The sequence below is a fragment of the Triturus cristatus genome, chromosome 3_1 (genome assembly GCF_964204655.1).
Source record: "Triturus cristatus chromosome 3_1, aTriCri1.1, whole genome shotgun sequence".
In the NCBI taxonomy this organism is placed as follows: Eukaryota; Metazoa; Chordata; class Amphibia; order Caudata; family Salamandridae; genus Triturus; species Triturus cristatus.
This window is the reverse complement of record NC_140583.1, coordinates 430,189,935-430,215,367: the sequence shown is the minus strand read 5'-3', so window position 1 is coordinate 430,215,367 and position 25,433 is coordinate 430,189,935. Positions and strand designations below refer to the sequence as shown.

At 47.8% G+C, this 25,433-nt stretch overlaps 1 protein-coding gene across 5 annotated transcripts in view; it reads left to right on the top strand.

The window, feature by feature from the left end:
* SECISBP2L (SECIS binding protein 2 like) overlaps positions 1 to 25,433 on the top strand; it is a 600,623-nt gene that overhangs the window by 137,746 nt on the left and 437,444 nt on the right. For all 5 annotated transcript variants that reach the window (XM_085644219.1, XM_085644216.1, XM_085644220.1 and 2 more), the window contains exons 4-5: positions 2,846 to 2,981; positions 6,863 to 7,092. In XM_085644219.1, coding sequence (XP_085500345.1) covers positions 2,846 to 2,981; positions 6,863 to 7,092 — 366 coding nt within the window. The remainder of the gene's footprint in view (positions 1 to 2,845; positions 2,982 to 6,862; positions 7,093 to 25,433) is intronic.

Here is a 25,433-nt window from a genome sequence, read left to right as displayed (position 1 = left end):
TGGGGAAATTCAAAATGGGAGAAATCTACAGTTATAGGTCTTTATCAGAAAGGTAATTTTATTTATACAAGTGTGATTGTAAAATTCATGTTGACTTATTTTTCTATTTTGGACCCCCACTCAGCATAATCAGGGCTAGTCAAAAGATCCTCCCAAAACACTGGCTAGCTCCCCACAAAACCAGAACATATGTACCCAGTCCCTTGCATATCACACCTTCAACATTTTTTACAGATTTAGGTAAAGATGTTATTCATTCTCTTCAGTGTAAATATAGTATCCAGACATAAAAAAAAAAAGAAATCTATGAAAATTTAAAATACTTCTTTAAACTATTACTATCGAATACAATTCCATTAAGCCCACATCTGTCAATAGATTGCTTTCTTAATATTACTCCTTCTACCAAAAACTCAAAGCAGTGGAGATTGCTTATAAAAAACATTTTCTGTACTAAATCAGTAGATAACATTATTGCGTCTTTTGATTAGTTAGTAAAGTTTGAAGATCTCTGCCTTAGCGAGAGAAGATGTAAAAATATCTGTGGGGGGTATAAGCAAGCACATTCCAAGAAGGGTTTCAAATCTTGCTCCTTTAAAGAAAGAGCCTACTTTACTAATCTTAAACAGTTGCCATCCATTAATCATTCCTTATGTTAAACAGGGGGGAAGATGTTTGTAGTTTTGGAGGGGGAGTTTTGGCATGAATTGTTGAAATCTTTATATTGAGGGAAAACCTTTTGTCTGGCAGCCTATGTATATAATGTAGTGTCCTATATCTGACCTTTAGCATCTTGCAGTCTTTGATACATCCGTATAAGTTGCCTCAGCCATAGTTTCTTAACATTAGAAGAACTAAGGAGTTGTCGAATTCAGTGAGTGTCATGGAAAAATGGGGTATCTGAAGTAAAAAGGAGGCATTGTATTCCCACTGAAAATCTGGAAGCGTGCCACTTTCTTTAGCTATTAGCAATTGTATAATCTTTAAATTGGCATGTGGTCCACAGTAATTCCATATGAAAAGATATCGTACTTCTTTCTACTGTAGTAAAAGAAAAAATGGACTCAAGCTAACAGGAAATAGGCAAAAAATCTAATAAAAGTAAGTGCAGGATAGACCTCTTAACTAATGCAGCTCTTCCAATTATTGAAAGGCGGAGGGGTTCCCCATTTAAAAAGACAAACAAAGTTAATGTATTTTTCCATTATTGGAACATAGCTGATGAAAATCATATTTACTGATTGATCAGAATAAAAGACCTCAACATATCTTTTTATCATAATTTCCCCTTAAATTTAGCAGCAGAATTTCTGTGGAAGTATTGAATAATAAGGACTCCATCTTGGATTAATTTATTTTATACCCTCCTAAGGGTTTGTATCTTTTAATAGTATTCGTATTGCTTCAATATTCCCTTCTTGCAGTAAATATAAAGCAATGTGTGCATTTTTAATCTTAGCCCCCCCTGATAGAGGTGGAAGGTTTTGGTTAGGTTAGCGAATAGAATTAACTAGGTGTTAAAAAGGGCAAAAATAATGGGGAAAAAGTAACAACCATGGCGAGTTACTTTACTGGGAGAAACTGCACATTGATAACTTTCTATCACCTAAGCCGATGTGCCCTAACAGAGCGTAGTCATTGATCTCGTGAGTTCTACAGGGAGCCGACATTTAAGATTTTGACACGTAGAATTATAGCAGTGGGAACTGTATCTGCTGTAAGAAGATTTATGGTCTACGAAAGGTAATGGTTAAATGCACATAGGCTCTGTCCTAATATAGATACATTGTCATCTTTATGTACGAGATAGTGACTTATTTTATATATGTGATTTGTGAATATTATGGTGTGTTTTTTTAAAATCTCTGTTGAGCATTGTTATTGGTCTTTACAATTATGGATATTTATCCTGCTTTTCTTATTTTTTTTTTTTTTTTGTAAATGTATTCGCAATTCCTTCAAGGATGGCAGGATAGGATTAATTCATCCTTTAATGAGTAAATTGGGGTGGTCGGATGCTTTACTAAATTTGGATTGAAAAGTTTCTGAAATTTAACTACAAAACTATTATGTCCGATTTGGTCTTGAGATGGTTTTAGTAGTTTTGCCAATCTCATGTAGTAAAAGAATCATAAACAAAAATACAAATATGCATACGAAGGGTCTTTGGGTCTGCCCAATACTTTGGCCAGGTAAACAGTCATTCACTTTTTACGTGCCTGCCCGCCACAGCATATAACTTGGGGGTAATGGATCAGTCCATTTCAGCTTTTGAATCTCTTGCTTCATGAGTGACGCATGATTTTGCCTGATCACATGGGTATATCTGCGTAAAAAGTGCACTTTAGTGCCATGGTAATGGGCCAGTAATTTACCAAAGGAATGCCTATTCCCCCCCCCCCCCCCCCACACCCCCCCGCTGTTATTTATCCTATTATAGTATAGGTTATAGTAATTCAGAACGAATAGTACCCGTTATTTGCACCAATGACCATCCTATATTACTGTGCATTTAAGCTAAAAACTGATTAAGTATCTGTTCTAAGTCCACTGCCAGCTAGGAGGCTGTTCTGTTATAATCATGTGGTAATTTATTTTTAAATGTTGTTCTTTTTCTTTTTTTGCATGGATATAGCTGCCACATTTAGGCAGTGGCATGTTTCCTTCTTGTGAGCTGCAATACAGTGATCCACTTTACACCAACACTAGTACTTTTACAAGTATTAATTTGAAATATCCTAATTGGTAAAGCAATGATTTGTTAGTTTTGATTTGTTGACTTCAACACACGGTTTTCTTTGCATACATCGTAACCCTTCTTTATATTTATTTTAACTCCAATTAGCCACAGCCTTCCATGAGTTTGATAAAAAGTAATAGACCATCAATGAAAAATGTTGCCACTCAGAAAGAGACAACTGCATCTGGGCCTGATTCCCGATCCAAAATTGTCCTGTTGGTGGATGCAGCTCAGCAGACTGGTATGTTTTTTTGTATTCTTTGTAACTAGTGACCATCATGCCATTACCATCCACTTGAACTTTTTTGTGCGTCAAGTACTCCAACCTCCCTAAAGACCACTTAACTACACTGAATTACACCTCATCATTCACTTACTTTTTGAAAGGGGTTATAATATTAATACAGCTGATGGGCAGCTTGCTCACGACCAACTTCGGCACCCCCCTGATGAAACTCTAGAAGAAAAAAACAGATCTACTAAAGGAACAACAAATTTTACTTTCAGCATCACTACAAAATGGATAATGCCACCATCCGCAAATTAAAATGGGTTCAACACATGAAATGCACATTCTGATCCTTCCGTTCCCGAGAACTCCATTAATGATCAGTTCACTGGCCCTTAAGTCACCCACTCAAACGCCCTCTGTAATACCGAGTCATGTTCCTTTATTCCCAAAGCTGAAGCCACAGTCACCTAATTCCAGACCAATTACCTTGAAAATCACCTATCACAACCTCTATCACTGAAGACACTGCACCCTAACCTATACATCGGCTTTCTTTTCTTCAACCTGCTTATCCCTCAAAGCCCATAGAAAGCTTCTGCAGCAAGTCCCACAACTTGCTCCCCCGACTGACCCTTGCCCATAGCAAGTCTTCAAGGCTATCTTTCCCACATCCATGATGGTGCACCAGGCCAGAACTATCAGAAAATGTTCCTTCTCCATCTTTTCTTGCAACTTCACCTGTGAACTCCATATACCACACATCACACTGACCCTAATAAATCTTGACGTTCACCCATTAGACTGCCAACCTCAGACTCCTCTCCAATTGAATCTTTACTGGCAACATCATATATGAGGTGGTGAGTAGATTATCCAGTCAATTCAGTGCCTTAGTACATTACTTGATAACTGCTTCATAAATCTAGTCTGAGTTGTATATCAATGGGGGGGTAACCCGATAGACCACTGGACTTGGGTAAAAAGTGGTACACAAAAGAGTGGTCACAGTGGAAATGATTTGCAAAGTATCAGAAAACGCATATGTAGTCAAAATACAAAAAATTTGTAGCAACACCAAAAATCAATTGCGATGAGTCACTATGATTTAATCAATTGGACCAGGGTTGTCAGATCAACGGTTCAAATGACAGACTGAATGTCACATTCACAATTTTGGTAAAACAGGTGCAAACAAAGTGATAAGTGCAGAATTTAGGGTCAGTGCAAGTGATGTGCAAGGGGAAGGTAGTGCATATATATTTTTATATATATATCCACATTTGCAGTTGACTAGAGGGGTTGGTGGGGGCTCGTAGGGAGTCATTTGGTAATCAAGTGACCGACCTGTGGGGTCCTTTCAAAATCAGGCAATTTGTGTCTGAGAAGTGGGGCACGGGGGCGTCAAAGGGGAGAGCGTAGAGAAGAAACAGTGCCCCAGCCTAGCCTGTGCGCCTCCTACATCAAGGACTTGGACGACTTCCAGGATAACCACTTAGGATAAATGTACAGACCGTTACCAGTTAATGTAAATGGGGTGCGTTTATAGCGGTAATGCTGGATCGGGCCTAAATTCATCTCTTCTGGACCTACAGGGGACAGCCCTTTTCTGAAGGAATACCCAGAGCCCCAAGGCCGTTCACTGAATAGTCCACAAATAAAATACTTGTCATGCACAGATACTTTAGTCATCCAATCTCTCAACCATCAAAAGGTTCACGAATCTCTAGAAATATACATGTCAAGGGGTTTGGAGGCAAATAACTAAACAGTCCAACTTCAATGGGACCTGTTCACAGATTACTAGTTGGACATAAAAGTATGTTCAATACTAAAATGCAGCTTTTTTTACGCCTGCCAGGAATTCACAGAGGGTTCAGGGCTGGTGTAAACTCTTTTACATGGGAAGAAATCTGTGCCACCAGTGCAGAGATGGTCACACTTGTAAATGCCACTCAAGGGGTGGGAAAGGGGCATTCCAGGCTTGGTTGTCTTGGAAGCGTCAGAAGGCTCACCAACGTGGACATTTGTCCATTCTCTGATACGACTCCTTTCCACCCTCGAAATGATCGGAGATTTACTCTCCTTCCAATGTGCGAATGGATCACAAAGATCTGGTGGGGGATCTAGGAAAGAGTTTTGTTTACTCCACAGGGTAAAATATTTTTGTTTACGAAACTGAAATAAAATGGTTCCGTCGATTTCCGCGCTGAAGAAATGAAAGTAAGTACTCGCCTAGCACAAAGCTCATAACACTGTCTGAGCGAACGAGCAGGAAAAGGGTAGGATCGAACATCAATGTGTTAAAATACCACTTGAGCACTTAGTAACATTAGACATAGAAACACGAATCTTTGTGTTCACAACCGAATCTGAATGCTTGCCGTTGTAGCCCTACAGAGACCGGCTGCAAGGGCGTTGTGCGTGTTGTCTTTCCAGGCTGTGCGCTCTGGCGATGTGGCATGGCGGCCTCTAAAATCTTAAGCGTCTGACAAGTTCGCCAGCTGAGAGTTTCCGCGACTGACGTCTGTAAACATGTTGAGGGTCTGTGTTTTTATTTTCCACTTCGTAGCCCCTGGTGCATGTCTGGCGTGGAACCCAATTGAAATATATTTATTTTTTAAATGCCCAGCATGTCTGGGCAATGGGGAGCAGATCGTAGTGTTTCTGCAAAACAAGATTTTTAAGTTCCTTTTCACAATGTGTTTGGTCAGTGCAACAGTAGTTGACAAGCACCCTACGAATGTGAGGTTGGGTTGGTGCAACACGCGTAAGGGCCGGCGAATGCGTTACTTCGTGGTTAAGCAGGCAATGGTTTGTAGTATCGCTTTATTGGGGCTCAGTAAATACCGCATAACGGATGGCGCTTCCTCGTTCTCCCCGCCTCGAGTCATTGAATGTCTTCCCGCATTGTCTGTTTTTTTTGTTTGTTGCGGTTTTGTACAGCGCGAACCTGACCCGAAGGTTTTAGAGTGCTTTACCTTTACATGAGCACAAGTTGCATTACAGACGGACACAATCCTTTTTAGGCACGGATAGATTAAGTGATTTGCCCAGAATCACAGGATGTTTGAGAGTCCCGCCAGACTCGATTCTCGTTCCCCAGCTTCAAAGTCGGCCACCCTAGTCCTTAAGCCACACCCTCTCCTCTGTTTCCACCCAGTGGAGGTAGTGCCCTCTGCGTTATGGTCACTATGGAGAACCCAAGGGTTGTTGCCCTTCATGCTTGTTGTCAGGGCACAAGTCCCAAACAAGCATTTGCAATGCAATAGGTCCCGCATTTACGCAAGTTTAAGCAATTGGCATTGTTAATGACACTGCCTTTTTATTTTAGGTTTTAAAAACCAAAACATAAATAAAAGGTATTGTCATTTATAATGCCAGTAGCTCAAACTGGCGTAAATGTGAGACCTATTGCATTGCAAATGCTTGTTTGTGAAGTATACTGACATATTGCTAAACAAAAAGAGCCTTAGGCCTTTAGGTTATATGTCTATTGTTACATTGCTTTTATAAAGTATCAGGGTCTCCCATCTCGATGACGGGAATGATTTAATCATGTGAATCTATGAAAGTTCCAATACTGGAGTAACTATAGCAATACCTTTTACTCAGGATACTTACAAGTCCCTTCTGCTTTTATTATATAAGTATATCCTTGCATTATGTCAAACTCACCATCAACTAGCATATCTGCTTAATTTACTGCAAAAGAAATCTGCATCACTAAGTGCATCTTAGTTTTGTGCTGATATCACATAATTTGTAGATGGTCCTTGGCAACGGTTGATTTCACTGTACTGTTGTATATTTTCAAGTTGATGAGTTATATTGGAGTGTAATATTTTTCATTTCATATTTGACAACTACAACCGGTCTTATTTGTTTTGTAGATTTTCCATCAGACATAGCTAACAAATCCCTCAGTGAGGGCACCAGCACTATGCTTTGGAAATCTAAAGGTAGAATAAGGCGATCATCTCACCCAGCAGCAGAATCATCAAGTGAACAAGGTGCTAGTGAACCTGACATTGACAGTGACAGTGGATACTGCAGTCCCAAACATGGCAACAATCAGGTTGGAGCATCTAGTTTGAGAAATGCAGGATGTGACACTTTGAATGTAAGTACACATTAACTTAGTGTATCCTGTTTTGCTATTTAAATTGACAACATCTAGGCAATGCAAAAGATTTGTGTGCAACCTGCTCCCCCATATTTGTTCTGCACAGCAGTTTGCAATAGAACTTTGTAACAATTTCATAAAGCTTTTAATGTATGTACAGCTGACATAGTAGCAGATAGTGTACATAGTTGGGCACAGAAGCATTTTTTCATTGACTCCTCGCAAAAAGTTAATGAGATCCAAAGTTTTAATACATATTGGCAAAAAGACGTCTTAAATTTAGACTAATTTTCTCTGTGTACTGTATCAACGATGTACTACGACAGAGAATTGTTTGTTACGTTCTTATGTTCTAGTCCTTTTAAGGACAACCTAAGAAAACATGAAAAATAAAGATTTCTAAGTTAAGACTAGATGTAACTTATTGTTGTCAAATTCTGACCCCTCTCTGCAAGAGAACAAGAGAGAAAATGGTAGCAAAAACTGAGGGACGTGCTTGGAAAACCTAATTAGATGAATGCACCCATTGAGTTGCTGTAAGACGTGATAACATCGTCCCAAAGATAGTAAATGATAAAATAGGCACAAATATATCGATAGAACATAAACTGGAAAAAAAACAGGTAAGTATAACATTCCGAATTGATGAGTGTGTACACGTAGCTAGATTAATATTTTCACTGAAGAAAAGGTTAGTGACGTTATAGTTAGGTGAAAAATTTCAGTGTAGACGTAAAGTTTTAAACTGACTTTAACTTGCACCCCTACCACGCACTGTCTTGCAATCAAAGGTGTCATGTCAGGTGTCGCTGTGATGTTATCAATAATGTCATAGAACATATCATGAGTGATGCTAAATGGGAGGTAATTAGCAGTGCATGGCGAGGGCGCACGTTATCGTTACCTTAGGCATCCTGATTATCTGGGGCAACAGATTAACTGGAGGGGAGGGGGCATGTAGCTCCCCCCCCCATCACTGAGCCTTAAGAGGCCGCAGGGACCACATCCTTTAGGCCGGCTCTTTAACTGTGTCCCAAGGAGCCCATCCCTGTGATACAGTACTTTTCCCTGACGGCATGTCTGTGGGTAGGGGAAGATGTGTGCTCCCAGCCGGCGGGAGCTTTGAAAGTGCAACTGCCGGATGGAAGCACACTTCTGTTTCCCTGCCTGTGCTCTTGCAGGCAGGTAAACTCTGATTACTCCAGCCTGGCGGGAGCAAGCAGAAGAATTTGCTCCTGCTGGTCGGGGGCCAGCTGGAGCCACCTTGGCTCTGGGGCTCACACCGCTGCCCCTATCGTTATGTTTTGTAGGTGCCTGCGTTGTCACCGGGTAACCCATTTAGAATGGAAAAGGCTCCGGGGCCTCTTAAAGCTCAGAGTGGGGTTTGGGGTGGTTGTGCGTACCCCTCCCCTATAATTAAGTTCTGGCCCCAGGTATGGGATCCTCATGGTCCATTTGGCACTAAAATGTTCAACTAACTATATCACTTTAACCTTAGTGTTTTTTTCAGTGAATTTCTCAGGAAATGTTTTAGCGTAAAGTAATATTTTATTACCGTACGTAAAGCCAACCCTTTCAACTGTGTCCAGACCCCTGCTGGCAGCCAACCCCTAGCCGCGCACCTTTTCTCCAAGCCTTTAGCGGCCAGTGAACCCCATCCACTAGAGTCAAAGTCTAATTATAGGGGAGGGATGCTCGGCCCCCCCACCCCGAGCCTCGAGGCCCCAAGGACCCCGGGGCCAACAACATTGGTATTGGTGGAGGGGGGACGCGCAACCCAAATGGACCCTGGAAGACCCAATCCAAGGGGGCCATAACTTATAGGGGAAGACAGTGCAAGCCCCCCCACCTAGCCTCCAGAGTCTTAAGAGGCCTTGTGGACACCATCCCCAGGGGCCTTTTTCATTGTATGTGGGTGCTCAACCGGGTCACCCACAAAACATAACGATAGGGGCCGGGGGGGGGGGGGGGGATCCCCAGGGCCCCTGCTGCCCAGACGTCTCCCACTCGGGAGCCACCATGATTCCCACCTAGGAGTTACCATTGCTGCTGCCCACCTGGGAGCAGCTGCGTCTGTTTGCTTCCGCCGGAAAGGAGCAATCCGAGTTTCTCACCCGCAAGAGTGTGGGCAGGGGAACAGAAGTGTGCTCCCACCCGGGGGAAATTTTCCACGATCGTGCTGGGTAGTACTGTTTCCTGTGGTGGGCTCCCAGGGACACAGTTGGGGATGAATTCCTCAGGGCTTCTTAAGGCTCTGGGAAGGAAGGAAGCCACGTCCACCCCTCCCCTCCCTTCCCTACTAGTCAATCTATGGCAACAGGGGGTGGGTTCCATGGGGTCCATTTGGTCTCGGGGGGGGGGGGGGGGGGGGGGGGAGGCGTAGGGGGGGTGGCGGCATGCTAGCTATGGAGCAGGGGCACTTTAATGAGGGTTGTGATGCTTTTCACAAAAAGAAGATTTTGGAGGAAAAAGAAGACAATCACTTAACAAAGCGAAGCTGGGCGGTGGTGCAAACGTATGAGAGATGGACATTCAGTGTTCGATATAAAAATGGTGGCAAGAGGTCGATTTTACAGAATTATGGGGACACAGTCCACAAAGGCGGGGGCAAAGCGGAAAAAATATGATGGAACATCTGTAAACACGGGAGCATCGACTAACCAGGTCCCAGATAACAGCCAAAGTTTTCAACTGGATGCGGCATTCCGGCCATGGGTGGCCTCCCTGATGGAGGCCTTACGGGGACAGATCAGAACCATTGTGAGACATGAGCTTGTCTCTGTGTTAGCCCAACTTGATAAACTGGCCATTGAAACACCCGCACCAGCCAGAGAGACAAAAACCGACCTCTCTGGTCATATAGACACTGACACTACAATGGTTATGGAAAAGCCCAAAGCATCTCGTGAGGAGGTCCCTGCTACTGTGGCTTTGGCGAATGTTGGCTCAGACTCAGGACCCAAGCAGGGGGAGCAGGTTTATCGACCAAGGATACGTTGAACAACAGCATGGCCAAAGCAGGGCCCCAGAAGAAGGGGGTGGGGTAGGGGCCTATCTACCAATAATAAATCTTCCCCCAGCTTCATCCCAATATGTTGTTCTATTGGCAGGATTTCCTGAAGCTAAAGTGGGCCAGAGGGAAACCCAGCTAGAGCTCAAAAATAAGTGTCTGCATTGGCTGGTCAGATAACGCCAGTTTGCCTATTCACATGCAAACGAAATCCTTATGAACCACAGGATCAGCTGGGTGGGAAATAGGACTAAGGATCTATGTGGGGATTGTGTCCTAATTAATTTTAAAAAAAAACCACAAATTGTACAACACCTTTTGCAACTGAATCCTCTCACCCAGAATCCAGATTACTTCCGCTTCCCTACTTTTATATCCTCAGATCGATGATCCTAACTAGGGCAAGCAACAGCCAACTACAGGACAATTGGTATCAGAATCAGCAACCATTGGGTCAGGGGTATCAATACTTGAGACCTCAATTATTTAATCTGCGGGGGGCGTGGCTTACAGCCACGGAAGCTGGCCGCTTGCTGAGAGAGCTGCGCTAGCGGTCAGCGATTGAACCCAAAATCCGTCGTCATCCGTGGGCAACTGGGGCGCTTGACAGTGTCAGTTCACACTGGAGTGAAGCGGTGAGTCGATCGGACTCGAGGCGCACTCCCAACGGCGCCATGGCCCGCGAAAGCAGCGAAGGGAGACGCTTCACCTGACAAAACTAAGATAGCGCCTGCCTGAGATGGGAGTGGCGGCTGCTAGCTCCGTTCTTCTGCGGCGGCGGATTGTGGTGCCGAGGCGGGCCTTCATATTGCAGGTCGGAAGTGCGCGACTGCGGTGGCACTGCCAGCTGCGAGAAGCTGCGACTCAAACTGCAAGTGAGTGGATGGAGGACGCCACGGGGCAGGGGCCCATATGGAGCGGCGTGCCTCTCCTCCGACAGCCAATGAGTGCGAGATTGGAGCACCGCGCCTGGAGGCAGGATGCTGAGTGGCGCATGCAGCGAGGGCCTGAAGTACCTTGTGGCCCTACATCCCCCTCCCCCACCCGCCCCTCCCCCCTCCCTGAGGCACCAGCCCAGATCACCGACGGGGCCTAGTGCCCGTACAGTGCTACCTCAGCATCGGGCACGGTGGGGTGTTGCCGCATGGGATTGGAGTGGGGGCCCCCTGGGTCGAGCAGCGAGAGTCTGGTTTGGCGGTGTGGAGTGATCCGACTGGCGTGAGGGAGGGAGCAGCACAAAGAGATGTTTCGGCCAGGGGTCAGTTCACTAGACATACCGGCCAGAATGCCCCTCTAAGCGTGGGCCTACAGCGGTGATAAGGCCCGCATCGTTGGGTCCTAGGGTAACTGGATACAGCCTACTCTTTGCCCCCTGCGCCCGGCTGAGTGCCGTGAACTCAGTGGTTGCCTCCTTCCCGCCGTGCCCGGGCTGGACTTTGCTGTGGGTGGCATGTCCCGAGCCATGGGCCGAAACAGACAGACATGCCCGGGTCAGTTCAACCAGATAGACAAATACACGGTGGCCATGGGGAGAGAAGATGGAGCCACGGGCGGGAGCCAGCAAGGGGATCCTGACCCCTCATTGAGAGACATCATGGCAGCCATTTGAGAGCTCCACGGAACCCTGGAATCCAAGCTAGATTCTGTGACCGAGGAGGTCAATCGACTGCGTGCAGACTTCAGGAAGATGTCGGAGAAGGTGGCGGTGGACGAAACTGGCATCAGGAGTCTTCAATCTAAAACAAAAAGACTCGAACAGGTCGCCGCTCTAACCAAAAATCAAACTGACATCTACGCCCTGCTCGAGGGGCGAGGCAGACGCAACAACATCCGCGTGGTGGGGGTTCCGGAGAGTATGGAAGGGCCATCCACGGACTGGTTCATTGAAGATCTGATATTGAATCGCCTGAAACCCAAGCGTTTGTCCAACTTCTTCTCAGTCGAACGGACCTATCGAGCGCTCGGGGGCAAGCCTAAGCCCGGGGCCCCCCCACGTACTATCATCACACTCCTCCTGAATTTCAGAGACCGCGATGCCATCCTGCAGGCGGCGCGGATGTCTGGCAACCTCCAGCTTAAAAATGCCACAATCCGCTTCTTTCCAGACTTTACTCTTTATGTCCAGCGTCAGAGACGGTCCTTCGACCGTGTAAAGTGGGTTCTGCGGTAGCAAGGGCTGAAATACATGATGCTCTTCCCTGCCCGACTCAAGATCCTAGACGATGGCAAGGCTTACTTCTTCGAGACACCGGAAGAGCCCAGCGATTGGCTGGAGGGTTGGCGGACAGTGGGCAGGAAAGATGGTCCACACGGATCCGAACAGCGCCACACGAGCGGGACCCTGTGAGCGAAGAGAGACCTATGTCTGGCAGCCAGGGACATAAGCGGAGAGAGATTAAGTGATCTGGGGATGGGTTTGTTATCGAGTTGTTTTCTTTCCCAAATGTTTTGGGGGCCGCCTGGGTTCTGATTTATGGGCGGGGGACACTGTCCAGAGGAGCTTCTTACGACTTAGAAACCGAACTCCCTTGCACTGATTTGCAATAATGTAACGTTCACAATGTGGTTTGAATTAGCCAGGAGTGTTTTGGGGGTGCAAGACCTAGGGGATGGCATTGGGTTGCCATAGCACAGTTATCAAAGTGGGTGGGACATTTGTTGGTTATGTATAATTCTTCTGGCTGGCTGCACGTTCATGTTTCCTTGCCAATTTTGACTGTGGGGTTGATGGGGCGACAGGCACTCTGCACGTTTGGAAGGTGGGAGGTTGGGGACCCACCAGACAGGGAGGGGGGAGCTGTGAGGAGGGGGGGGGTTATTTCAGGGGTTAGTATGTTTTGCTCTAGACCAGCTTAGTCCTTTTGCATGTGGGAATTTGCCTAGTGACGCAGTGGGACCGTGCGATTATCTGAGAAAGGTGAGCCTCCCAGATATGTATGGGTGTTTTGGCTAACATAACAATATGGACGTGAAACTTGAATGGGCTTGGCAACAAGATCAAACGTACATTGGTACTACAGCACCTTAAAAGACATTCACCCGATGTGGTCTTAATTCAGGAGACACACCTGCGTGGCAATAGGTGTAAGGCCCTGGATCGTTTTGGGTACAACATAGTGGCCCATTCGGGGTTCACGCCTGGCTCACGGGGGGGTGGGCATCTTAGTCCGCAACACCCTACCCATCGTCATTTCGGGCAAATGGACTGATGATGCGGGATGTTTGGCCGCGATAGCGGGTAAATTGGGGGGTGTACAGTGATCTTCTGCTCCTGCTATATCCCGCCGGGCCTGCACTCCCTGAGTCTCCCGCGGCTGGGCTCCTTCCTGACTGATCTTTTCCCGGGGGTCCTCCTGATAGGTGGTGACACTAATGCATTATGGACGTGGACCTGGACCGCTCTAATGCTGGGTGGGGCTGTAGGGGGGAGCGGGGCCTGAACGGCTTTGTCACGGCCATGAGACTCAGCGACCTGTGGCGCACTCACAATCCTTCGCACAGGCAATACACGTTCTACGCAGCCCGACATGAGTCCTTCTCACGACTCGATCACTTCTTCACACGCACTGATCAGGTGGGCGACTTTGCTGCGCCTCAGATTATGGCCTGTGGGATCTCGATCACTCACCAGTCAGCGTCATATTGAGGGGCCCGGTGATTAACAGGGCGTTTTTTCCAAGGATAGATCTGTGGCACCTACGAGACCATACCTTAGGGCATAATCTCCGGGAGGGTTCCCAGCTCTACTTTGAGGAAAACAGGGGCTCAGTTGAATCCCATATAACGCAATGGGAAGAATACAAGACGGTGCTGAGAGGACAAGCTCAGGCACTGATAGGGGCCCAGAAAAAGGAGGAATCCATACAGATTAGTCAACTAGAAAACGAAATTGAGCAGCTGGAATGTGATGTTCGCATCGCCTCATCTGTTGACCTTCGACACAGATTGACACTCAAACAGAGCCCTGGCTGAGAGGGAAGCAAGAGCCTATGCTCTCGCCACACATCGGATATACAACGTGGGCGACAAGGCCTTGAAGCTTCTTGCGTGGCTCGAGCAGCGCGACAGGGAGCGTTCCTGGGTAGCCGAAGTGCGAGATGTCGGGGTCCTTAGTATCCACCAGCACGGGCATAGCGGAAGCCTTCGCGACCCACTTCATAAGGGTATATTTCCCGGTCTGCACCAGGACGGAAAACGACTGCGCAGAGTTCCTACAAGATTTTGCGCAGCCCACGCTATCCCAAGACCAAAGAGACCGCCTGGATGCAGACTTCACGTGGGAGGAAATTGGGAAGGCCCTCAACTCCCTCCAATCTCGGAACGCGCCTGGACCCAACGGGCTTCCAGTGGCGATATACAAACAGGCAAACGTCATTATCAACCCCCTTCTCCAGATGCATTCGGAGGCACGTGAGTTAGGTAGTCTCCCCGCCGATCAACGTGAAGCCACGATTGTGGTAATTCATAAAGCAGGGAAGCCGGTGGACCAATGCTCCTCCTATCGCCCTATCTCGCTCATCAATGCTGAGGCCAAACTTCTGACCAAGGCTCTAGTGGACAGATTGGTGACTGTTATTCCTGACTTGGTACGTGTTGACCAATCAGGATTTATGCCCCGTAGGAGCATTCGCCACAACTTGAGACGCTTGTATGGTGTACTCTACATGACCGAAGACGTGGGGTCCACTCAGACGGCTTTGATGGCGTTAGATGACTCTATGGCGTTCGCTAGCATTGAATGGCCCTACCGGTTCATGGTGCTCCAGAAACTGGGCTTTGGCCCGATCTTCTGTAGTTGGTTGCGCCTGCTCTATGAGCAACCTACGGCCCCGGTGAGGGTCAATGGTGCTGTGTCCAGGGTTTTCCCTCTTAGGAGGGGCACCAGGCAGGGCTGCCCCCTGTCCCCCCTCCTTTTTGCCCTGTCGCCGTTGGCTCACTGGATCAGGAGGGACAGATCGTTTTGGGGCTTGGCACTCCCTGACGAGTGGGAGGAGCGTATTTCCTTATACGCCGATGATATTGTGCTCTATATGGCAAGACCGTACCACTCGATAGAGCAGGTGCTACACCTCGGAGTTATTCGTCAGTTACTCTGGTTACACAATTAATTGGGGGAAGTCAGTGATCTTCCCACTGTCTGGCCCTCCCCCTCGGATCCCTACTAGGTGTCCTGCTTCCGTGGCGACTGTCGGTTTCAAGTACTTGGGGATCTACGTCACGAGGGACCAGGAGGAATTCTTTGATAGTAACTTGTAGCCCCAAATGGCTCGCCTCGGGGCCGACGTGAGCCACTGGCGATCTCTGCCTCTCTCCCTTATGGGCCGGGCGGCATTATTTAAGATGCTCGCGCTGCTGTGGCTCTTATACATCCTACAGAATACACCGTATCCTATCCCTCCAGGTGTATTTACACGAATATCGCAGGTGCTACGGACGTTGCTGTGGGATGGGGGCAACCCGAGGATAGCGCTGCCCAAGCCTACTAGAAGGGTATATGATGGTGGACTGGCGCTTCCAGACATTAAACTGTACTATTGGGCCTCACAGCTCCAAGTAGTCAATGACTGGGTATACACGGACGGTTCTGAACCTGCCTACAGAGTCGATAGAATGATCATGCCTGGGGGAAACTACGAGCCCCTTCTCTATGCCCGGAGAACACGAAAGGAGTGGCCTGCGCACACGAGGGTGGTTGTTCAGTGTTGGAGAGAGGCAAACAAGTTCCTGGGATGGACAGATACGCTGACTGGCAGAACCCCTCTGTAACTCGGAGATCAACTGAGAGAAGTGACACACTTGACAGGCTTCAGGGGGTGGAAGCTAATAGGCATTGAATACTTGGGTGACGTTTGGAAGGGGACTGCCCCCCCGATCCTTCGCGTATCTTTAGAAGGAATATGACCTTCACGACTCACAGCACTACCACTACATACGTCTCATGCACACCCTACGTTCACACATAAGCAGCGACGCATCACTCCCGGAATACTCCCCCATGGAAGATAGACTGCTCTTAAACCCCATTCTAGAAAATGCCCACATCCACCATTTACCACAAGCTCATAAACAATCTGCTTGACCCTCTGGTGGCGCTATGGGCGGCATGGGCCCGGGACATTGGCACCATAGACGATGACGACTGGCAAGACGTCATACAGAGTCCGCGTGAAATAGCAGTCCGTTCAAGGTTCAGGTTGGTGCAGTTAAAGATCCTACATCGCATATACTATCCTCGCACACACCTCTACACTTGGGGTAGGAGTCAGTCGGCCCTCTGCGTGAGGGGTTGTCAAGGGGAGGGCTCCTTTTATCACATACTATGGGAGTGGCCTAAGAGAATTCCCTTCTGGACCAGGGTCACAGACACTATGTCTGCTGTAGTGAGGGACACGGTCCCGATGGAGCCTAAGTGGATGTTGCTCATGATTAAAGGTGACACTGACTGGTCCAGATATGTGGAGATCTGGCTAGCATTGGCAGCAGGGGTAGCGAAAAGAAATATTGCCAAGGGATGGGGGGTCACAGGCACCTCCACAATGGGAACAGTGGAGGCAAGACCTTGATTGGTACCAAAGGGCTGAACAGACTATATACAAGAGTAGGGGCTGTATCAAGAAATGCAGGAAAGTTTGGGGGCCTTGGTCATAATACAGAAAATTGGAGGGAGAGTCGGGGGTGTAACTACAATAATGGGGTATCCCACTAGTGTCCTCACATGTCTTCATTGGTTAAATGCAATGTTTTTCCCTGTCATGCTTCTTGGATATTATCTGTCATTGAATGGTCCTATGAGCTATGTTAATAAAAAGCTTTAAAAATAAAAAAAAAATGATTTAATCTGCCTGTGGCAAACCGATTTCGGGTCCTGGAAAAATTTGATTGACTCGTACCAAAATCTAATCCCGACCTGCAATCCATCCATCCAAGGACTTTAAATGGGAGGGGCTCATGGCCGAGTTTGTGACTCGAATCGGTTGTCCTGCACAGGGCTGGAAGGGAAATTAAGATACCACTAACAAGAGAGACCTCAAGGGTTATGGTTGTGAATGCCAAAGAGCCTAGGCCCATAAGCCAGACGCCCAGTGATAACCCTGTGAATGTCCATTTTAGCTCTACTGATTCCCTCACACATTTTTCAGGTTCACCAGAAATTTTAAGCTCCAAGTCTAACACATTGTTACCGGAAAAAGTCCACCCCGCTCCATACATCCCTATGCTCAATTCTACACCCCAGGAGCATCAGAAACTCCTATTGTAACACCTGAAGCTTCTGCCGGTATCACGAGCAGGTGCTGCAGTGTGCTGTCTGAGATAGACGAATCATTGGAGCTTAAAACCCAGGGTGGCAGTTTAGTCGAACAAAATGTAATAAACAAACTGATGATATTATCCTGGAATGTAGCAGGCCTCAGGAAGAAACTGAGCTGTCCCGATTTGGGGGATTTTGCAGACCGATTTGATATATGCATGTTCCAGAAAACACAGGCAACAGAGGAGACCTCCCGTGTGGGTTTGCAACTTTTAAAATACCTGCCATTTCACAGGAAAGGGGTAGACCCAATGGAGCGTTATGCATCTGGGTAGGTTCTCATCTAGGTTGCATGGCCACTCAAGTAGAGTCCCCTTCTGATGATATCCAGTGTATCATGCTTACTTTTTCATCAAATTAATCCTAGTCCATGTTTATTCTAGGCCTGTGAGGATTTACCAAGAATTCCCGATTTTAGACCAACTAGCCGGCCTAAACTTTGGACTCCCCAAAAATGTTCTGGTATTCCTAGGGGGTGATTTTAATTGTCAATTTGAGCCAATGAAAGATCTTAATGACACACCAACCACAGAAGTGGACGAGCTCTGGGCCATCCCAGAGCGTAACTTTACAATCAGGGCCTGGACACCGCTGGCTCTCCAGATCAAATTGTTCACCCTAAAACCCTTTCTAAGAGCCTGTAACTGCCGATCCAGATCTGACACTCCTGGGAAGATTACTTGTTTTGTCAAAATTATTTTTATTAAACCTAAGCAGTATGCAGGGTGGCATTACAATAAAGAGAAAATAACACTCCCTACAATTGTTAAACAAGCTAATGAAGGTACAGATTTTTCACATGAGGGAACCATTGTCGTTAGCCTAGTACTAGTTACAAGCCAACTGTACTATTCCTGTGCTTTAGGCATCGTAGGTCGTAGAATTATAACCCCCACTCAACTGTCCCTACCCCATCCTCAACCCACCCCCTATAAACCACGTAAAAGCAATGGTGGTGGTAGCTGAGTGGTGCGCGCACTTGTCACTTAACCTGGTGTGTGATTCTGAAAGTGCGTTGTGGAGCCCCGGGGTTGGGGTCGGGTCCATAAAAGGGGATCCTCTGCCCTAGAACTGGAATAAGTGCATTGCCCGTAATGAGGGTGGGCAGACTGCCAAGAGGAGGCCCGGTGTGAGATATGCGACTAGAGAGGCCCCATTTGTATTCCAAATATTTGTAATCATCACTGAAAATATCTGCCATCCTTTCCATGATGAGTAACTTCCAGGGGCGTGAGTGGCATTGGAACAGCACTGGTGCCGCCGCCGCAATTGCGATTTTGGCACCCCCTAGACATGTCCACATTTGGTGTTCGTTCCCGTGTTGCTGCCTCCCTAATTAGTGGCTGTAGGGCCCAGTGTTTAAGTTGATTGTAGTGGAAGTGCTTGCTAGGGGATACATGAAAGTCCCTTGGGCAATTTTCAATGGTGAATGTCATGATTATGGAATAGGTCTGAGAGCATCAGGGAGCCTCCCTCCTTCCAAGCGTCAAACGAACCTTAGCGTAGCGTGGAGGGAAAGTTCGGATTGTAATGAATTGGATTATAGGGTGACTGGAATGTAGTCCACCCCAAACCTCTGGACAGCTCGTCCCATACCTTAAGGGTGGTCTGTGTAGGCGTGCTGATGTAGGCGTTTGCGAGTCTGTCTTTCTTAGGCTTTCAAACCACGTCCCAAGTTGTTCTCCCCACTATCGCCCTGTTCATGTGCAACCAGTGCTTATCTGATTCCCCCTTCTACCATTTTGCCCAAATCCTCCGTTGGGCGGCTTTGTAATATAGATTAAAATCAGGCAGAGCCCCTCCCCCTTCATTCTTCGTGCGTCTTAAGGTGTGGAAGGGAAGACGGGCCCGTCTTCCCTTCCACACCTTAAGACGCACGAAGAATGAAGGGGGAGGGGCTCTGCCTGATTTTAATCTATATTACAAAGCCGCCCAACGGAGGGTCGTGAGTACTATACCCCTTCCCGCACCCGCGCTGACACCCAAAAAGGCTTCGGTCACACCTTCGCCTCCGGGCCTAGGCAAGACCAGAGACACTGCTTCAAACACCCCACCTTCGTGCCCGGTGAAGAAGCCAAATAAGCCTTCCGGTGGCTCGGGCTCAAGCCAGCCTACCAGCGGTGCTGAGAAACACACTTCGGCACAGAAAAAGAGACCGGCCTCTACCTCGACACCGAGCTCCGCACCAAAGTCCTCGGTGTCGAAACCCAGCCTTTCGGTACCAACCAAACCCCATAAGGCCCTCGGCACCGACACTTCTACGCCGAAGCCCACCTCTGCGCCGACCAAGAAATCGGTGGTTCCCAAGCCCAGTGCTAAGCACGGCACGGACAAGCCTAAAGTGATCGTCCCCGAAACCTTCGGCGCCGACGGAACAAACATTGTCACAGGAACTGTTTACACCGGATCCCTTGCAAAAGACTCTTACCAAGGATCCAAAAACTGGACATTTGGCACTCTCTTCTAAAAAGACATTTGGACAAACCAGCTCCGCCTCCACCTCCAAAGAGGAAGGACTCTGCTACCTCCCCTTTCAGAATGCCTTCCCCACATCCACCTCCTCCACCCTCTCCACCTCCGCCTTCTCCACCCCCACCTCATCGCTCCCCGACCACGTCTCCAGACGATGATCAGGGGGACCCATATTACGATCCAGGGGATGTGCCCCAAGACCCCACCCCTACAGGATCCCCAGACCCATGGGACAACTATAATAATCCAGACGTCCCACAAGATGACCTTTACCCTTCCAGGCCATTTCCACCGGAAGACTCATTAGGTTTCCACCACCTGCTTCAGAGGGCGGCACATTATCACGGGGTAGAGCTACACACTGACCCAGTAGAGGAGGATTTCCTCCTCGACACCTTTGATACCGCACATAGGTCTACCTCCATACTACCTATGCTCAAGGGGGTGATAAAACATGCGCCAGAGGTTTTTAAGGACCCAGTCAGGGCTAGTGTCATTAACCCACGCATAGAGAAAAAGTACAAAGCTGCCCCCACAGATCCTGCCTATATCAAAGGGCCAGCGCCACTGGATTCCCTAGTGGTTTCCACTGCACGGAAGAGGTCAAACTCCCAGGCGTCAGGCGAAGCACCACCACCTGACAAAGAGTCAAAGCTACTGGACGCGTCAGGAAAGCGCACTGCGTCACAGGCAGCCAAGATATGGCGTATCGCCAACACTAAAGCGCTATTGGCCAGATACGATAGAGCGCATTATGATGAATTAGAAACCATCATGCACCATCTCCCAGAAAAATACAAAAATAGGGCCAATGAATTAATTCAAGAGGGTAAGACTATAACTAACACCTCCATACGCTGTGCCTTAGACGCAGCAGACACAGCCTCCAGGGCCATTAACACTAGCGTCCTCCTCCGTCGCCATGCTTGGCTGAGAGTATCAGGCTTCAAACCTGAGGTACAGGCCTCCAACCTAAATCATCCCTTTGACCAAGAACACCTATTCGGCCCAAAGGTAGATGAGGCCCTCGAGAAAATGAAGAAGGACACTGATACGGCAAAATCTATGGGAGCCCTGCAGTCACACCCTCCTAGGTGCTCCTTTCGCCAATCTTCCTTTCGGGGTACGGCTAGAGGCTACTCCTCAGATAGTGCGTCCACTTCCTACAAATCCCCTGCTCAATCCACCTTCACAAGGGGTTATCAAAGAGGCGGCTATAGGGGCAATAACAAAGGCAGAGGCAAAACCAATACCGCCCGCTCTGCCACACCGCCTACCCAATGCTCCACCCCCCCCTCCCCCCTCCCCCCCCCCCCCCCCCCCCCCCCCCCCCGCTCCCTCCAGACCATCCCACTCTGGTCGGGGGCAGGCTACAAAATTTCCTTCAGGTCTGGGAGACCATCACCTCAGACAAATGGGTGACCCAAATTAGTCGCTCAGGGTACTGCCTAGAATTGACATCAACCCCCCCCCCCCCCTGACACATTCCACCCAGGCAACGCCCAATGTCACAAGAACATTCAACATTACTGAAACGGGAGGTAATCTCCCTCCTACAAAAACATGCAATAGAACAAGTTCCCGCCAATCTGCAAAATGTAGGGGTCTATTCCCTATATTTTCTGATACCAAAAAGAGACGAGACTCTACGACCTATTCTTGATCTCCGGCCTCTAAACACATACATACATTCGGACCATTTTCACATGGTAACACTTCAGCAGGTACTTCCGCTCCTCTCCCAGAACGACTTTCTCACTATGGGTGCGTTAAGTATATCATTCCAGGCCTGGGAGACCTGCGGCAGCTCCATTGATTGTAGGTATTGGTGTTGTGCTGCTGTGTCGGTGGGTTCACTGGTATAAAGCTCTTTGTAAAACGTCCCAAATAAGTTAGCCTTGTCTGTGTCTGAATGTTTTATATTGCCCTCTCTATCGCATATCCCTCTGTTTTCCTTCTCCCTTTTTTCCCCGCATCTGTCTATCTAGGTGAGGTCCCACCTTGTTCCCCTGTGCGTATGAGATTTGGTGTAGCTGCAAGAGGGTGTGAGTAGATCGCTGTGATTTTCCCTTTTAAGGTGCTCAATTTACGTTCCAATGGCTGCGAGAGGGTCTTTTTATGTTCCTTTTCAATTCTCTCCAGTTCCACCTCGAGGGCCTCCCTCTCTTTACCTCTCTGTTTATTTAATATATCATTGAGCTCCAGGCATTTACCTCGCAGAACCTCTTTAAATGTGTCCTAGTTATTCAGAGGAGATGTATCCTGTGGGCGGTTTATTTGAAAAAATTCTTTCATGGCCCCCGTAATTCGTCTCTTAACACGTTCTCTCTCGTCAGGGAGACGGGGAAATACCATCTTGACGACTTGGGTGCGGCGCTACCCCTTGCTAAGCAGATCGTGATGAGGCTGTGATTGGATATAGTAAGCGGAAGGATTTTTGCCCCCTGAAGGGACCCCAGTAGAATTTGGTTATAAAAATATAATCAAGCTGTGAATACGTTTGGTGTACGTGAGAATGTATAATCTTTGGTAGTTGGGTAGAGAAGTCTACATGCGTCTATAATCCCAAAAGTATGTAGAGACTGTTTGATCCCTTTAGGGAAGCTGCTTGGGGCGGTACTGTGGGGGTGGATGCTATCTATTTTGTGTGGCATGTGAGATTAAAATCCCCCATTAGGACTGTTGGGCCGTCGGCAAATCCGCCTATTATATTGAGCAGGGAGGACAGGAATGCTGGTTGCCCTGTGTTGGGGGCATTCGCCGAAATGAACATGCATAATCGACCACTCTGTTTCCCCATCACCATAATGATCCTGCCCTCCCTCTGATTTTATGGCTTCTGGTTGGAATTTTGTGGAGTTGTGAAATGATAAAGCCACTCCCCTCTGTTTTGTGACAGCCAATGACCTATAGATTAGTGAGTAGCTTTTATGGCGCAGCCGGAGCTCTTCCGAGCGCTTTAGGTGCGTTTCTTAGAGTGCCGCTCCCTCGAAGTGGTCATCTACCAGGTACTTACAAATTTTATGACTCTTGAGCGGCGAGTTCAACCCTTTCACATTCTATGGATCTATGGAAATCGACATGGCTCTAGCCTTTACCTCCCCCCTGCTATTGGACCTCGTAGTGTTAGCTCCTCTCTCCCTCCTATCTCTTCTGTCATGGAGATATCAAAGGGCCCCAAGACTCCCGGATGTCCTCTGTGGACCAGTGACGCTGCAAGACTCTTGCCTATATATGACCACCACCAGCCCCCCTTAAACCCTTCCCAAACATTGAAAACAACTGTTTAAAAATAACCAGCGCCAGACGGTCCGCGGGCCCCCAGTCAAAACGTCCTTGAAGGTTGGGTTCGTGTTGGTGGGTGCCTTGACCAGTGTCTGCATCCTCGGCTGCCTCTCGTATAGAATGTAGGTAGCCAAAACGTATCATAGACCGCCTGCGGTCTAGAGTGAGAGCTGTAGCTTACTAGTACCGTAGCTCATCCTATCTTTCCTGGTTGATTCTCTCTCCCTGCCTAGTCTCTTGTCTGTAGCAAGCCCCGTCTGCTGGGCTCCCATAGCTCCATCCCCGCCACAGACGACATGCTAATCTTTGGAGTGTCTACCTTTTGGAGCTTGTGTTCCATTGGGAGGACTTACTACTTCTTTCCCCCTCAAAATTCCATATTCCATTGGTGCACTCCTCTGCAATGGGGGGGCAGGTAGAGGGGTGTGAGTCCCAAAACGCTCAGGCCTTCCTCTAGTTCTGTGTTGTGATGCACTTTATTGTTGAGCTCAAAGACCAGATCAAAGGGATATGTCCATCTGTATTTAACATTCTCTGTTCTCAGCTTCGTGGTGAAGGGCCTGAACAGTTGTCTCGGCAGTAGCATAGAAGGCGTCAGATCTTGAAATAGCCCGCACCGGGGAGATCTCTGCCTTTTTCCTGGCTGATTGCAATATTGCTTCCTTTACTTTAAAGGAGTGAAGCTTGACAAGAATGTCGCGAGTGCGACGACGTTCCCCCGCCGGTTGATTTCCTACTTGGGGTGCCCTTTCGAACTTGATTTTCAACTGGCGCAGCTCCAAGATTTCCTCAAGGAGGCCTTCAATAAAGGCCTCCAAGTCTGGTCCCTCCACTCCCTCCTCTAGATCTTGGATTCGGATGTTCTGTTCTTGATCTGCTTTCCAAGTCCTCTGTCTTTAGCAGGGCCAACTGTAATTGCGTGTAACGGTCTTGCACCTTGTCCTGCGTGGCCGTTACTCATTTGTCCAGTTCCTGTGCCTGGGACTCCACCTCCAGCACTCTAGTACCTATAGAGTCTACGTCCTGTTGGAGAGCAGACATGTGCTCGAATAGATTTGCTTTGAGTTGTTCCATAGAAGACTTAATATCCAATTTGATTTCAGAGCGGAGTTCAGCCTTGAACTCCCTAAGAGGCCATTAGATCGTCTTTAGTGAGCGTCCAGGTGGCTGTATCTTCCCTCTGGTTCCAGTGCCTGTCTTTTCTCAGTGGGGGTGAAAATGTGCCTGTCCCTTTCTTCGGTGGCATAGATGCAGACCAGCCGCCTCCGCTGTCCGTGAGTGAGCAACCTTCACCAGGTGACGTTGGACCCTACAACAGGTGCGTCTTCCTCCTCCTGCAGCTAGTGGCGACTTGGGGTGTACCCCCCTCCTCCAGGCGAAAGCTGAATCCGCCACCCCCTCAGAGGGATACTGGGTTACCTCCTTGGACCAGTTTTTGCCAGGATCCTACTGGATCGTCTACAGACATGCTTAGAGGAACATAAGTTCATGAGTCCCCCACAAGCTACTCTCAGGGACAAAACCTCCAAAATCGACCAATCTTTTAGGCTAAATCTCCTCTACTGGAAAACAGTGCTCTTGGAAGTTGGTAGTCTCTATTTGGTTTTTGTGGATCTCAAAAGTGCCTTTTATATGGTCCCTAGAGATGCCCTCTGGCTGGTATTGAGCGACCTTGGAATCCCACATTATCTTTTGAACATGTTTAGAAGACTGCATGAAGGCAATTACGCCCAAATTAGGTATGGGAAGCAAGGGGCACTCACTCCACCTATCCCATTTAACAGAGGAGTTAGACAGGGTTGTATGCTTGCCCCTACCCTGTTCTGCATTTACATCAATGGACTGACTGGTGCGCTGAGCGGACTGAAGGATATAGATGCCCCCATGTTAGCGTACAAGTTAATCCCAGCAATGATGTTTGCAGATACACCTTTCTGCTTTCCAAATCTCCGATGGGCATCCAAAGAATCCTTGACAGGTTCTGTGAATTTTGTAGTAATAGGGGGCTGGAGATCAATATACAAAAGACAAACTATATGGTCTCCAACCCCGCTTGCACAACCCGCCCCAATTGGCCTGGTTTGTACACATCAACTCCATGAAAACTCTGCCACTGGTTCTTTAACAGTTGAATTCTTGGAAATAAAGGATACCTACAATCTAGAGCTTTGCTTAGATGAAATACAGCCGGCTCAAGCTAGGAAATTGTATGTACCTTTCAGGCACGGCTCTCTCCCTCTGCGTGCATGTACTAATCAATGG